The following is a 14,569-nucleotide window of genomic DNA, read 5'->3' on the forward strand; positions in this document are numbered from 1 at the left end:
ATTATTATTATCATATGTGTTATTATTATTACTATTATTATTATTGTTATCATTATTACTGTTATCACCACCACCATCATCGATCATCATAATCATCATCATTATCATTTTCATTATTATTATTATCACTTCCACCACCATCATCATTTTATCATTCTTATAATCATTATTTTCATCCTTGATATTTCATAATCGTTAATGATTTTCATTTATAAAGTTTTCTTACAATATTTCTAATCACTTTAACCAATAATATACACGTAACATTAAATGGAAAATAGTAAAATATGAACATAATCCAAATTATATTTTTTGTGTGTGTGTGTGTGTGTTTGTGTGTTTGCTTACCCATTCGTCACCCTCTCATTTTCGTCACCCATTTGTCACACTCTCATCTAATTTGTTTTCTTCAGTATCATTATGGCCCTCCCCTGTCACAAATATATCACAAGTTAGCGCAAGAAATCACAAGCAAATTCAAATTGAAATCACACTTCAACTTCGATAGACTGAAATATTTATTCCTTTGTAATATTATAATCGTTGTGTTAAAATTTGACTTAAAACAACATTTATTAACAGTATTTCAGCGTAGCTGGCAGCATACATTGTTCTTGTGTATGATGACGTCACGTGGTAAACGATCGATCGAACAAATTACGAATTCTATCGACTACGAACGAGACAAGCGAGACGACACGTCTAGGCTACAACATCCTTAGAACAGATTTTAAGGGAAGGTAGGTTTGTACAAGGTAAAAAATTGGAAATTTAGTGGAAAATTTGTTGGAAATCAAAATTTCTTTCCTGCTTCCTTCTCATGTTGAGCGGTAAGTCAGGTATGTTTATTCCATGGGCGTATCGGCAAATTTTGCGCTTAGTCCTACGCGTAATATCGCTTTCTATACGCAGTTACGCTATGCGCGATCATTAGGTCCCTGCGCGAGACCTAGTACCCTTACTATACATCCTGCACATTTTGTATCTCTGCAAAAACAATATAAACTGTTGACAAGAGGTGCATCACTGCTTTGAAATAAATTACATAATCTTCAATTCTCTACACAATACGTAATTCCTGCGTGGGTATAAATGCAATAAGTTTTACCAGTCTAGGTGCAAACTTTAGAAAGTGTGCAGAAATTGACCACACAATAACTGGAGAAGTATAAAGAGCATTTTCCGTTCGTGCTTTTAAAGTTTAAAACTATGAATGACTCCACTTCTCAGATTGGCATCTGGTCTGATCTCATTACGTCTACCCCCCCCCCCCATATACAGTTGATTCACTGGTACATTGTAAGTTGCAAATACTGTATTGGGATCATAACAAAACATATGTGACCCTCCATCACACAAACCAACAAAAAGTCGCCAGACATGAATTTTTGGTTGACGGCAGATTCTGAAAGATCAGCTATAAAATACACTATGTGAAAGTCAATGCAAACGGACTTACCTACCCTATCTACATATTTCTAAAAGGTTTTCTCTGGCAGCATCAGTGTTTTCTCTTTAACTCAGCTCATTCTTGGCTAGCGTAGGTTTCTGGTCGATGCTGTCAACGGGCTATCCGGGCTAAAATTGTCATTCTGATCGATGTATTCTTTTGGGCACCCAGCTCATTCTTTACTATCCCAGGGTTCTGTCTGATGCTGTCAACGGGCTATCACGGGCTGTCATTCTGATCGATGTATTGTCTTAGCAACACAGCTCATTCTCGACTAGCCCAGGGTTCTGGCTGATGCTGTGGATGGGCTATCCCGGGCTCTTATTCTGATCGACGAATTCTTGTGGCCGCCTAGCTCATTCTTGGCTAGTGTTAAGCCTACGGTTCTGGCCGATATTGTCAACGGTCTGTCACGCACAGGCTGTCTCTCTGATCAATGTAGAGTCTACCTTGTTCCCTAACCGCACCAGCGACCCAAACACGTCCATACTGGTTATCGTCCCGGCCGGAGTTACTTGTTCCCTGGTTTCTGTGCATGTTGGTGTGTCCACTTCCCTGACATAGGAATAGACCTACAAGGCGTTAATAAAACAAAGTCATTGCTATAATTCGATAAACAGAACACAGCATTACCTACATGACGTGACTCCTTACTTAGAACAAGCCTGAAAACATACTGAAGAGATTTTAACCTAGGCCTACTGGGTTGTAGACAGACCTCTATTGGCTCTATCAAACGTTAAAGGGATTGTACAGTTATGGTTGAGACCTAATTTCAGGTTTCTAACATTTTTTTTGGTGAGATAATGAGAAACCTCTTTAAAAATGTGGAAGAGCATGTAATTCTATGAGGAATTCAACGTTTATTTGATGAAAATTGGTTTTGAAATGGCTGAGATATCAAAAAAGAGCGATTCTAATAAAGTGTGGGACCCACACTTTATTTTACGATCGCTTTGTTTTACTTTGTTTTTTGATGTTTCAGTCATTCCAAACCCGATCTTCGTCAAATACACTTTGAATTCCTCTTAAAATGGTATGTTCTGTACTATATCATAAATGTTTTCTTGGTATCTCGCAAAAAGTTAAAAACCCAATTCTCATCTCCACCAAAACTGTACTATCCCTTTAACACTAACAAACAACAGTTATAACTTATATAGAACAAATTTCCTTATTACACGTACCGGTATAGGCCTTACCCCGGGGTGCTCCTTGTACACAGTTATATCTTTGCGTTCGGCGTCCTGGCTGTGCTTCGGAGTTTGACTCTACTTTTAATAGGCATAAACGTTACATGCAGGCCTAAATTAAGTAGCGTTAACTTAGCCCGGACCAGTCGCTGTAAAAACGTGACAGCCATGCTCCGCACGGCGTCTGTTCGGGCTAGCCCATTGCTATGCCAAATTTCTAATTGTAAAGTTTTAACGTTCGGCCTAACATGTTATTAATTGTTAGATCTGGATCTACTGTACCTGGTAAACATTACACAAGATAGCTGCTACGATCAAATCAGATCTTACATTATGATCTAACCGTTAAAGGTTATCACTGACACTGTACTGCTACTGACTGAAAACGAAAACTGAGTGATCAATCTAACTTGATTTTGTACCAACGAATGTCATCTAAAAATGAGATAAAACCACATTAAAACTAAAAATCTTACCTATTCTCCTAAATTGTGATGACTGCCATGGCGAAAATGGAATTTACATCAGTGACACGTTTCCAGTCCACTTTGACAAAATTAATGTCTAACGTTACCGGGTGCCGTTCGTGTGATGCATCATACTGTATGTGTCACGTCTACTAGCTATTAGCCGTCTGCTGCTGCATGAGCATGCATGGTATTGCATTGGCACTCTGCCCGCTGTGGGTGGTAGGTTTGCATCATAGGCAGGCGCGCAGGCAGCACAGGGCTACATATAGCCGCGGCGCGTGCCGCGGCGGTTACATACACAAGATTCCCATTTGCGATGGTGCAACAGTGCAGTACTAGTATGTGTGCGTTTACGCGTACGCATATCTGATCGAGCGCTAAAATTGGATGGTGGCAGCTATCAGTTGGCACGCAGCCAAGAGAAGTCATTAGTCTACGATAAAAACAATATGTACTTTTCATTATCACAGCAGTAGAAACAAATACAATATTTTTGTACCAATACCACATTTTTGGTGATTCTTACATCTGGCATTCGAATATACAGCAAGGGGAAAAATGAAAGTGGACCTAAAGATATTGTTTGACCTGCAGCTGCAGGAGTACCACAAATAACACTCGGGGACTGGGTCGCATACTAGCAAATGGTGACGAACGGAACCATTTCGATTGGGAACCATTTAAAGGTGCTCATCGGAACCATTTTGCGAGAACCATCTGATGAGAACCATTTTGGAGTCGACGAGAACCATTTGAGAACCTTTTTTTCTTAGAGTGTAGACCAACATTGAGCGGCGCCAAGTACAAACTTTAGTTAACAGTTTGAGGAGGAGATGGCGGCTGGTCATTGCGGGTGGTGGACATATCAATTATCAAATACTTCACTATATGCTCATGAAAAGAAAGAGATAGAGAAATATGCCATAACCCATGCTTAAATGTTCAGAATCATGAGTGATTGTTTGATTATTTGTGTAAAAGTCATTGCAAATCACTAAAGTGCAACTTTTGTTTCCATGCATTTTGACATAAAATGCATTTTTTCACACCAATAATGATATCTGGTGGCGATGATTTTCCACTCATGTTATGAGTAATAAAATTCTTTATCCATTTCCGTTTGAATTATAAAAATCGGTTGAATACTTTTTGAGATATATCCACAAATGCTAAGGGGGAACAGTTTCTGGTCATTTTTCAAAGTCAAACCTGATCCAAGAAAATAATACAAGAAAATAAACATATTATGTTATACCGATATTTTCATACAAAACGTGGATGACTTTATAAGACACAAAAGAACAGAGAGGGTATAAAAAATGTTATTTTCAACCCACTCTTTCCCAGATTATAAAGTCATTACAGACTGTAATAATTAGTAGGATTCATTGAAACCACTTTTGTGTGGCACTGGGGATACTTTCTCTTTTTTCAAGTGGGTTTGAACTGTGAAATATACATCTAGATCGTAATGCAGCTTTACAAGAAGCTTCAGAACATAATTTATCATACTTTGGAGGAAAAGAGCCTTTAGATTTAAAATGTAGAACTCAAGCATAAGAAGGCCTCCTCCAAGTATACTGAGTTAAGGACGATCTAATGCTGTTTGCTAGATAAAATGAATAGAATAAAATGGAATACACTACCACCCTTTCCAAAAATCAAACAAACAGAAACACACACACACATACAGAAGTAGTACAATTGTTGTCGATTCGTGCATTCAATGATTGACATTTTTTTTTTAATACACTCTATAGATGATTGTGGAATAAACAAGTAAGAGAATAGCAATTTATTGTGGTTGTTACCGGAAATTCTAAAGCCAAATTTCTCCCTTATCTCTGTTTTTATCATGCTTTTAACCAAAAATTAGATTACAAAATAAGAACAATCGTGTTGAAGTATCTCATACCCATCATCAGTCCTTTTACATCATATCGCTGTGTTGTGGGTAGTCTGCAGCAGGGATTCCAGCTACATCCTGTGAGACATAACAACACCAACAACGACGAGAGCATCAATAGAAATCAAAACCCAGTGTGTATGGGCAGGGGCGGATCCAGGAATTTGGATTTTGGGGGCGCAAAGCAACAAGGTGCCACTTCATTAGCTGACAAGCATACAAAATGGGCCTTAGCGCAATTCTCTGGTGTACACTTTAATAAAAACTAATATAGTTAATATATACATCAAAGGGGATGTGCCCTCCCCCCCCCCCCTTCCTTGATCTTCCACTGATGGGCAGACGATATGCACATTGTGTGATAATAACTATGTGCATTCGTTCAATACAAATCACAATATTTAAGTCGATTGTTGTCTCTCGTACTCACGTGCTATAGGTAGTATGTGTCGAGCGTCTCAAAATTTACCACTGTAATGTTAGCGTATGACATTATCAGTTACATTCTATTCTAATGTTACATTTTATGCTTTTCTTATTCACCACCGTAGTGTTAGCGTAATATTAACTGTTACTTTCTATTTGTATGTTACATTTTATGTTTTCCTTATTATAGTTAAATTTATTTCATGATGTGGGTATACTATAATCCTACACGTGTATGATACAGATCTGATTGACTAGCATTTTGTACTGAAAAGGGGCGAATATCAATAACAAAAAGGAGATTATACAGTAATTACAACCCACTCTTTTCAGTTGGTCTTGAAGTGATTGTAAAGTTTTGGTTAAAGGGCAAGGCTAGTAACTGATCAGTGGGAATCAGTGCGTATGCTAAGGGATGATTGTTCCAATTCTTGTGGGATTCATTTAAGAGTACATTATATATATATATCGTTGTGTGAAAATTATTTGCTTCAGAACGGTCTCATATTCAAGTAATGTGCAGCTTAATGCCCCGTCACTGACCAGGCATGCTAACCTGGAAACATTAAACTGCACATTACTTGAATATGAGACCATTCTGAAGCAAATAATTTTCACACGATAAGTATATAATGTACTCTTGAATGAATCCCATATAAGGATTGGGACAATCATCTCCAAGCATTTCCACCGATTCCCACTGATCAGCTACTATCCTTTCCCTTTAAGACCTAAATTCAGGTTTCTAGCATTCTTTAATGAAATAATGAGAAACCTCTGATGAAATATGAACAAGCATGTAATTCTAGGAGGGAAAATTGGTTTTTAAATGACTGAATATCCCGAACAGAGCAATCCTGATAAAAGTTTGGACCAACCTTTTATTAGGATCGCTTTCTTTTATTTTGTTGTACTTTGTTTTTGGACGTCTCAATTATTCCAAAATGTATGTTTATCTAATAAACTTTGAATTCCTCTCAGAATGGTGTGCTCTGTACTATGTTATCAATTTCATTAGTAGTTTCTTGGTACCTCGCAAAAAGCGAAACGTCCAATTCCCATCTCCACCAATACTACACCACCCCTTTAACCTAAGACAGATCAAGTGTTATTCACTTCGATTTTATCAAATTGGTTACCAGGTCCTTCAATTTTCACACCTTTCCGCGGTAGGTATTCTGGATGATGTTTTTGCAGAAAGATTCCACCAAGGAGAAATAGGATGGCTAGGGTGACAGGAACACCAATGGCTAGACCGATGACGAGACCCAAATTACCATCTTTTTCTGAAATTTGAAATAAGTATGCATGTTATTTGAACCATCATTCGTCCATTAGTAGAATTTTAAGGCATTAAAATTTCACATCGTTTATATTGCTGTGTAGCGTCAAAAAAGTACTTGATTGTATGAATCCAACCGTCATACTTATTTAGGCATTTTATTCAGAGAAAGCACCGTAAAAAGGAGTGATCTCACTCTTTATCTCACTTTGTGAAAGTAATTCCTATATATTTGTCTGCAATACTGAAAAGCTACTTAAATGATTGTGCCCCTCAACAAATAGTTTACTCAAAATTACCCATTCAGATTGATTTTCGCCACGACAAAATCGAATAAAAGTGTTTGTCACCAGACTTATTTTGAGTACTTTTACAACCATTTATTTTATGACCATTCATCAATGCCAAACTCTATATTCATTATCACAACTTCATGAAGAAACACAAAATATTGGTAATTTTTTTACCAACCTGGCGGAGTCAGGACGGTGACTTCCGCGGTCGAGATTCCATTCAGAGGGTCACCGGTAGCCGTGCAGATAAAGGTTTCCTCTGTCCCGTGTGGCACTGAAACAGTGACTGTCTCGAACCTCTCGTACGTATTGTCAGAGAGTGTTGTCTGGTGCGAAACTGTCGAGTTAAGTATCTCCCCCATCTCCTCGGACCAAAGCATTGATATGTTAGGCTTGAATCCACTGACGACACACGTTAGGTTAACGGAAGGAGTGATTGAGAGAATTCGGTATGTGCACCGGCTTTGATTCGACTGACTGTCATCGACGCATTCCTCGATTACATGTTTTGACGCCATAGCTTTGAAAATAATGAATAGTATTGAAACGATATGATTTTATCATCTTACTGGTGGATTAGAACTAACACCAAGACACAGAATGTAACAAATGTAAAAAAAAAAAATAAGCGTATGCATGACAGACCTAGGATTACATATAAAGATCTGTTCAATGGTGACCCGCTACAACAAAAGGTTCCCAAAATCGGGGGTAGGACAAGTTTCTGAAAATGACATGACATTTTTTTCGTACATTTCTATTTTATTTGCATGTATAGCACAACTCATAAAAATACTCGGTTGCGGAGATATCAATGATTTTATCAGTGCATATCAAGTGGTTGTTGAAATCAGAGTTTGGAGAAAAACGCCTTCAAAGTTTTTCTTTCGACGCTCTCATGATCAAGGAAGGTATATATATGTATTATTTTCTAATTGGCTGAGCCGAGAACAAAGCAAAATAAAGTCGTACTCAAAAAAGGCGTATCACAAATAAAGTTTCAATTTCTTTTACATGGTGTATCCTCTTTAACATTTTATCTACCAAGAAGTCAAAAACTGAATCGTGATCTTACCCAAAACAATAGCATCCCTTAAACCGCTGTGTAGGCGTATGTATTTTTTCTTTACCTAAACATGGAGTGCGATTGTTCTCTTCGATGTAGCATGTTATATGTCACTATGTTGTAGAATGGATTGCTGGCAAGAAAATGATAATGTATTTCGCATCATCTGTCTATATTGAATTTCGTTTCTGCTTTGAGTACTGCATCAGTCATTCATGCCCTACATTTTCGGTGGAGAGGACAGAAAAAAACCCCAATAAAAATGAAAGACATTTGTATTTTCCCAAAAGAACATCACTTACTCCGGATGAGACGAAAGTTTCACTATTTGTTCATTGAATTAACTCACCAATCATTGTACTATTTGACCTGATCCCTTTCATATCATACCACACAAACGAATTTAGCAACCTGACGTACGAATAGAGAACCACAGTAAATCGTGCATCATTTTTTTTACCCTTAAATTATTTCATTGCCGTTATGTCAAACCCAAATACTCATAAGTTACTGTTCAGACAGGCAAGAGTGAGATTTGTGTGTGTGTGTGTGTGTGTGTGTGTGTTTTGTTTGTCTGATTTTTGGGGGCGTATCTTTTTTTATATATGTTTATCGGCAGGCATTACATGACGGTCGTAACTTTGGGCTTAAATTTTCATTTGAAAACTACTTCCCTTGAACATCAATCCATGCCTCTTCAAAGAGTGTTACAATAACAGTACATTACTTACAGTCAACTGTCAAGAAAGTAGAATTCGTAAAGTCGTCAAGATTCGTCAGCACCACATCACAACGGTAAAGTCCTTCATCTGCAACCTCTAAGTCGGTGATGACGAGGCTAAAGTTCCTGTCGATATCGAACCGTTCCTCCTTGCTCTCGAAGTTACCATCGAGAAATCTAGCCTTGATCGTCCTTTGTTGCGGATCTGTGTCGCTCTCTTTGAGCCAGTAAACAGCGAGAGGCTCCTCCTCGATGTTACATACCAGTCGGATGTCTTCTCCTTTCCATCCCCGGATGTTGGGGTCAGTGCGTACAACTGAGGCTAGATGATTAACATATGTGAGTAAAGAACTCGTGTCATCGTAAACGAATGAATATTGTATCCTATTTAGAAGTTCTTCCAGTCGTTTTACCTAGTAATCTAAAGGGGGCAATGAAGGGGGCAAAGGGGCAATGAAAGAAAATTGCAATCACTGAACGCCGAGATTCTGTTAAAACACACACACACACACACACACACACACACTCGGTCGAGTAATAATCTCAAAAATTTAACCTAATCTGCCATACACATTGTAGTCTTCTCTCATCTATATTCACAGATCATTATGTTAGAAGCATAGAAATAGTAATAACGGCAAATGCGTGAAAAGAATAAAAAAGTTACCCAGCTTTTACCGAAGGTGATCACATAATCATCCTGACAGTTTAGAGCTTTATTACAATAACTAGTTCAGGAAGGATGTAAAGCTGGTTTTATGCCAAACATTAAGAAATGAAATAGCTGTACCCTCATGGATATAAACATTACGTTTCGACTGAAAGGTGTTGTTGTCGTTGTGTAAGTGTGTGTGTGTGTATGTGTGTGTGAGTGTGTGTGTGTGTGTGTATGTGTGTGTGTGTGTGTGTGTTTGTGTATGTGTATTTATCCAGCCTTTATAGGTATTCAGAGTTAGACTAAAGTGTACTCTTTGCTCTGGAAATTATGTTTTAACTCTGGAGGAACATGTAATAGGTCCTAGCAGGAAGTTCCGTTGTATTAAGCATGTAAATTCGAATAACTTCATGGTTCTAGGCATCCTAAGGGAAGGTTCCTGAAAAACACTCAATAATCATGCTAGGACGCAAAATAAATCGAGAAGTTTCGAAATGTTACAGATTCAAGCATGAAACACAGATTCTATTGATTATCTTACCTCTTTTCTTATTAAAAGTGCACAGGGCTTATAGAAATGGTGCTATTTAGTCTCAATTAAATCAAAGGTCTCCCGTTGACCCGCTAACCAGTCTTTACTCCAATACCTGTGATTAGAGCAACTTTAAGTGTAGGTTTTCTCGGCCAATTTGGCACTTTTTTCAGTCCAATTCCTAATTGCTGCATTCAATTTAGCACATTTTAGCCTGGATGGCATGTTCGGTATTTCCATTTTATAATCTTATCATTCAAATTTATTTTGGAGCATTCAAGTTACCTTTAACATTATTCGAATCAGCACTTGTTTCAGTTCAAATTCGTAAGACAAGCACCATTTCGCAAATCGTTCTTTCAATTTAGCATGATATAGTCACGTGATCACGTATACGCTACGCTCGTTCATTCGAATTCATTCTTGGTCATCCAATTTCGCATTTACTGCAGTCAATTTAGCAGACACGATTACGCTTTTACTCCTTTTTTTTTCCATTTTCATTCATCATAGGTATTGTTTGCAAGCATCTTAAAGGGGAAGGCTAGTAACTGATCAGTGGGAATCAGTGGAAATGCTGGGAGATGATTGTTCTAATCCTTATGGGATTCATTCAAGAGTACATTGTATATCTATTGTTGTGTGAAAATGATTTGCTTCAGAACGGTCTCATATTCAAGTAATGTGCAGATTAATGCCCCGTCACTGACCAGGGACGCTAACCTGGAAGCATTAAACTGCACATTACTTGAATATGAGACCATTCTGAAGCAAATAATTTTCACACAACAATAGATATACAATGTACTCTTGAATGAATCCCATAAGGATTGGAACAATCATCTCCCAGCATTTCCACTGATTCCCACTGATCAGTTACTAGCCTTCGCCTTTAACATTTCACATTTTCATATTCATTCTTTATTCTGATATTACCTTTGCAGCAGTACTTTCAAAATATGTGTATGCGTTTATAATGTTCGATAACATTATTTCATTTACAGATACATTAATCTTCACTTTGTTTTGACATTAATGGGGAGGAGGTTTCAATTTAAATCATGTTTATTTCTTTCGTCTACATGTTTCATTACTTTCATTTGGTGAGTGCTATATTGCGTTAATCATCATTAGGAATAAAGTTCTTGGGTCAGCTCTAGCCATCAATATTTGTCAAGGTTATTACCCTCAAATACATCTATAATTCTTTCCCTGTCTTCTTGAGAGATACGCATGTATCTAACTCGTGCTGCCATGACTGGACATAAGAAAGTGAAGTGAATCTATGGTACTGGTGCATGTATAGTTCTGATAACATGTGGATGGATGAAAGAAGAGGGGCGTTACAGAGCAACAAACTTAAGTTATTTACGGTCAAAGATACCTTTACTATAATAGTGTGTGGATGAAACAAAAATTCACATCTTTAAATACGTATAAATCACGGTTCTCACCTTTTCAAAATAGAAATAACATTACGCCAGTGTGAATGAATATGTTTGGAATTTGACTGCCCATTCGCGAAATTGAATGACTGAAATACCATTTTCCGCCAGTGCTGGCGAATTTGAATGACTGAAGAGCACGTGCCAATTCGAATGCCCGTTTTACGAATTCGAAAGGTACATGTGCGAATTTCATTGATCGAAATGCTAAATTGAACGAACAAGTTGCAATTTTGAATGACCGAATGTGCAGTGACGAGAATTTTCGCTAAATTGAATGAACCTTTTATGAAATTGGCCGTAAAAAGCTATAGTTAGATGTAATGTAATAGTGGAAAACTTAACATTTATGATCTCAACTCCCTGTGTGCCTAAGTTAGCTATTTTGCAGACTTGGAATATAGTGTGCCGCGAAATACCCTGGTCATTCGCACCCTAATATACTACACAATGGAAATATCACTATGCTTGAGTGTGTATGATTAATTTAGCCCTTTACTTCATGATGTTTGCTTGAGGTTGTTTTTGTGATTGTGTTTGTATTTGTGTGTGTCTTGTTTCTGTTTTTTGGTTTTTGGTTTTTATGTTTATTTTTTTAATATCTGTTATTGCCTCTTGGAGATACTCTCTTAGTGGATTCTCGCAGGCTACGAATATTGCAATGTCTTGCATGTTGATTCCTTGATGCACAGATATTCCCCACTGTCTTCCCCCTTAACTTACTTAAATGCGTTGTTTGAACGAAGTAGTTATACGACACGACAGACAACAAAATTCCATCATAATTGGAAAATTGACCCATACATTATTTCAAAATCGACTCGCCACCATGGTCCCGTCATTTGAAATTCACTTCCTTCCATCATTCTACATGCACAATTAAAAAAAAAAAAAACACGTTTAAAAAGAAATTGAAAACCTTTTTTCCTCGCTTGGTATTAGTTTCAGTTCACTTCATTCTTTTGATCCAACACCTGTGGCTATTTTTCCTTCCTGTATTAATCGACTTCCTCTAATTAAATCAAGTGATTCCGAAAGTAAAGCCATTGAGTATTTATAAAGGTATTTACGAGTAAATTTTCATTTCAAGTTCACAATTCTCCCTTCCTTTTTCACCCTGTCTATCCTTACCACTTTGTTACGATGGCCTAAGTCAGCATTATGATATGTGTTACGTGTGCAATATGCTTCATCTTAATTTTAATTGTACATGCATTGCAAGAAATTTGATAAGGAAGAGTACTAAAATTATGCTCTCGGTCATACGCTGCGAGCCATGTTGATATCACTAGTTTCTGAAGGCAAACCCGTTTGTGTAGCTATCGACTCCAACCAACAACAACAACAACAACAAATGGGTTAACTTGGACCCACTCATTTCCCTTTTGGTTATAACTGGTCGAGTCTGGTGTGAGGGTTATTACATGCACGTGGAGCGTTTCGTCTCAACTTTGCCGACAATTGTCAAATCTTTTTCATCACAACGTTTGCAAACGTACCATTAAAGGTGACTTTGTTACACAAATAAATAACTGTCGCTCATTTTTAAAGAAAAGGGGACTGAGAGGCATGTAACCTGGAAGAGTTGGTGAAGAAGTAACGGCGAATATCTGCTGATGACAGCCGTGTTGTAAACCTGAATGGAAAACAAACTGCGACATAAGGCTAATACAACCACAGATTTGAAATGCCTTCAAAAAATATTACACACTGATCATACTGATGGTACTTGTTTCCTAACTGACAAGAACACGCTATTGTGTACCAGAGTGTTTTCACAGTGTGTTCAAAGTGTGTTCATATTATAGTCGACTATGTGAAAACGCTCGAATTTAACAGTGCACGATGTGAAGAGATGCAAAACTGAGTTCACACTGTGTTTCTCACACTGTGGGACACTGTGATTTTTCAAGCAGAGTTAACTCACTGTTGTGTGTGGATTGGCGGCTCAGAGAGTCAAGCTTTACCAGAGATATGGAGATGATCACATGAAAAAAAGCTCACACTGAGCAAAAATACGCATGATATCTGTCGTGTGCATTGGGCGCGATGTGAGTGGGTTCCAATAGCTAACCCATAAAACACCGCGCAAAAAAAGAGAGATTCTTACGTCTGGGAAATTTTTCAAAGGGTAAATCTTTAGTTGTTACATTCGTTTTCATACAAATATTTTTCAACAATCAATTAATATTCCGAAACAACCCTTGAGAACTGACTGAACGTATATTAATTTTAGCTTGAAACAAACTTCGGTCTCCCAGAATGGTCGGAGGTTGTATATTATTTTCTAAACGGGGGTGAACCCTGCTAAAATTTCATGAATGCATTTATCTCTTGACAAAATGATGAATCCAATTCCAAAAGTACTCAACAATTAAGAAAGAAAAAAGAAAGCATGAACAATAATAACCTTGAAAAAAAAACTTTTTCAGTTCTTTCATTCGTAGATTATCATTATGATAATTTACAGAAACAAGCCAACTCTACACAAAAATAAATAGATAAATGAGGGAACATATAAAATTGACAGGAATACACTAGCATGCATTACGTATGAAACAAGAGGAGAGTAATTTGAATATTGCATGAAGTCCATTTTCATAGGGAAGCACTTGAAACATTTGAAAAGGTAGGTGAGCTCACAATCTTTTGGAACGAAATGTGTCAACATGAATAGCCACACCGTATAAAACGTCATGATTTTTCTACTCGGTTTGTCGTTTCATTTGAACACGCCATTTAGTGATATCAATGAGTGGGACCAGATAACCCTAAATTTACACGAGTGAAAGTTCAGAAAAATATGATATTAACATAGTCACACTTACAAGCGGATCCACAAAAAACAGAAACGGAAAATGCTATGGCCAGAGCGAGATCGTATATTCTTTTCCATCTTCGATCCATCATAGGCGATCTATAATAAACATTCTATATCATAAAGTGAGTACACGTCCTGTAAGTATGTCCAATAATCACAACGATCACAGTTCCGGAAAGGGATAGTACATCCCATACAATGAACCCTGGAGAGACAAACGGAACTTCTTTAGCAAAAGTATAGCGTAAAAAAAGCAAATGAGCCGCTCCTCAGCTGCGTGCAATCTAGTTTGCCCAAGTCCCTGTGTCT

The 14,569-nt window shown here is 37.5% G+C and overlaps 1 protein-coding gene across 1 annotated transcript in view; it reads right to left on the reverse strand.

The window, feature by feature from the left end:
- LOC140241088 (uncharacterized) overlaps positions 1-14,349 on the reverse strand; it is a 93,135-nt gene extending 78,786 nt beyond the window's left edge. The window contains exons 1-5 of the mRNA XM_072320854.1: positions 14,268-14,349; positions 8,818-9,129; positions 7,199-7,540; positions 6,606-6,731; positions 5,029-5,097 (exon numbers count right to left, since the gene is read on the reverse strand). Coding sequence (XP_072176955.1) covers positions 5,029-5,097; positions 6,606-6,731; positions 7,199-7,540; positions 8,818-9,129; positions 14,268-14,349 — 931 coding nt within the window. The remainder of the gene's footprint in view (positions 1-5,028; positions 5,098-6,605; positions 6,732-7,198; positions 7,541-8,817; positions 9,130-14,267) is intronic.
- Between the last annotated feature and the right edge of the window lie 220 nt (positions 14,350-14,569).

The sequence above is a fragment of the Diadema setosum genome, chromosome 17, assembly GCF_964275005.1.
Source record: "Diadema setosum chromosome 17, eeDiaSeto1, whole genome shotgun sequence".
NCBI classification, from domain to species: domain Eukaryota; kingdom Metazoa; phylum Echinodermata; class Echinoidea; order Diadematoida; family Diadematidae; genus Diadema; species Diadema setosum.